At 54.7% G+C, this 623-nt stretch overlaps 1 protein-coding gene across 1 annotated transcript in view; it reads left to right on the plus strand.

Moving 5' to 3' along the window:
- The first annotated feature begins 365 nt into the window (after positions 1-365).
- The window catches only part of FA2H (fatty acid 2-hydroxylase), a 69,442-nt gene continuing 69,184 nt past the window's right edge, over positions 366-623 (plus strand). Inside the window, exon 1 of the mRNA XM_006152740.1 lies at positions 366-605. Within this exon, the coding sequence (XP_006152802.1) occupies positions 366-605 (240 nt within the window). The remainder of the gene's footprint in view (positions 606-623) is intronic.

Consider the following 623-nt stretch of genomic DNA (forward strand, 5'->3'; position numbering starts at 1 on the left):
TAGGCACTAGGCTACCAGGTGGCCCTGTTATGTATATTTTTTATTGCAGTAAAATATACAAAATATAAACAAACCATTGCAAACGTTCTAAGTGTGGAGTTCAGCAGCATTAAGTATACGTCCACACTTCAAAGATATGCTTTTAAAAAATATTACATCAAATATTAGATATTATGACTCCTGAGTTTGCAGGTGCGACCTTAAATTTTGCGCCCAAGGCGAACGCTACACCAGCCTCATGCTAGTCCCGTTGCTGCCCCTCCCACGGGATTCTACTGAAGTCGGAGGACTCACTACTACCGATTCTCCCTTTAAAGTAGCAGGAGAAGCGTTTACTGATGCTCGTGGCCATCAGGACACCAAGGATGTCCACCAGCGACGGGAAGACTTGCTCCGCCTGCATCCGCCAGCCCTCTTACGACGGGACACACCTGGCTGGCGCGCCCTCTACCTGCCCAGGGTCACCTGGTGGGCAGCACTCAGCGCCTGGCCCGCCCCACTCGTGTCGCCCGGGCTTCCTGCCGGCCAATGGAGAGGGTGGCCGGTCCGGCCTCGGGCCGCGTCCCGCGGAGCGACCAATGGGAAGGCGGCATGCAAATGAGCAGGTGCGGTGGGGGCTGGCC

The sequence above is a fragment of the Tupaia chinensis genome, unplaced genomic scaffold (assembly GCF_000334495.1).
Source record: "Tupaia chinensis unplaced genomic scaffold, TupChi_1.0 Scaffold000355_1, whole genome shotgun sequence".
NCBI lineage: Eukaryota > Metazoa > Chordata > Mammalia > Scandentia > Tupaiidae > Tupaia > Tupaia belangeri.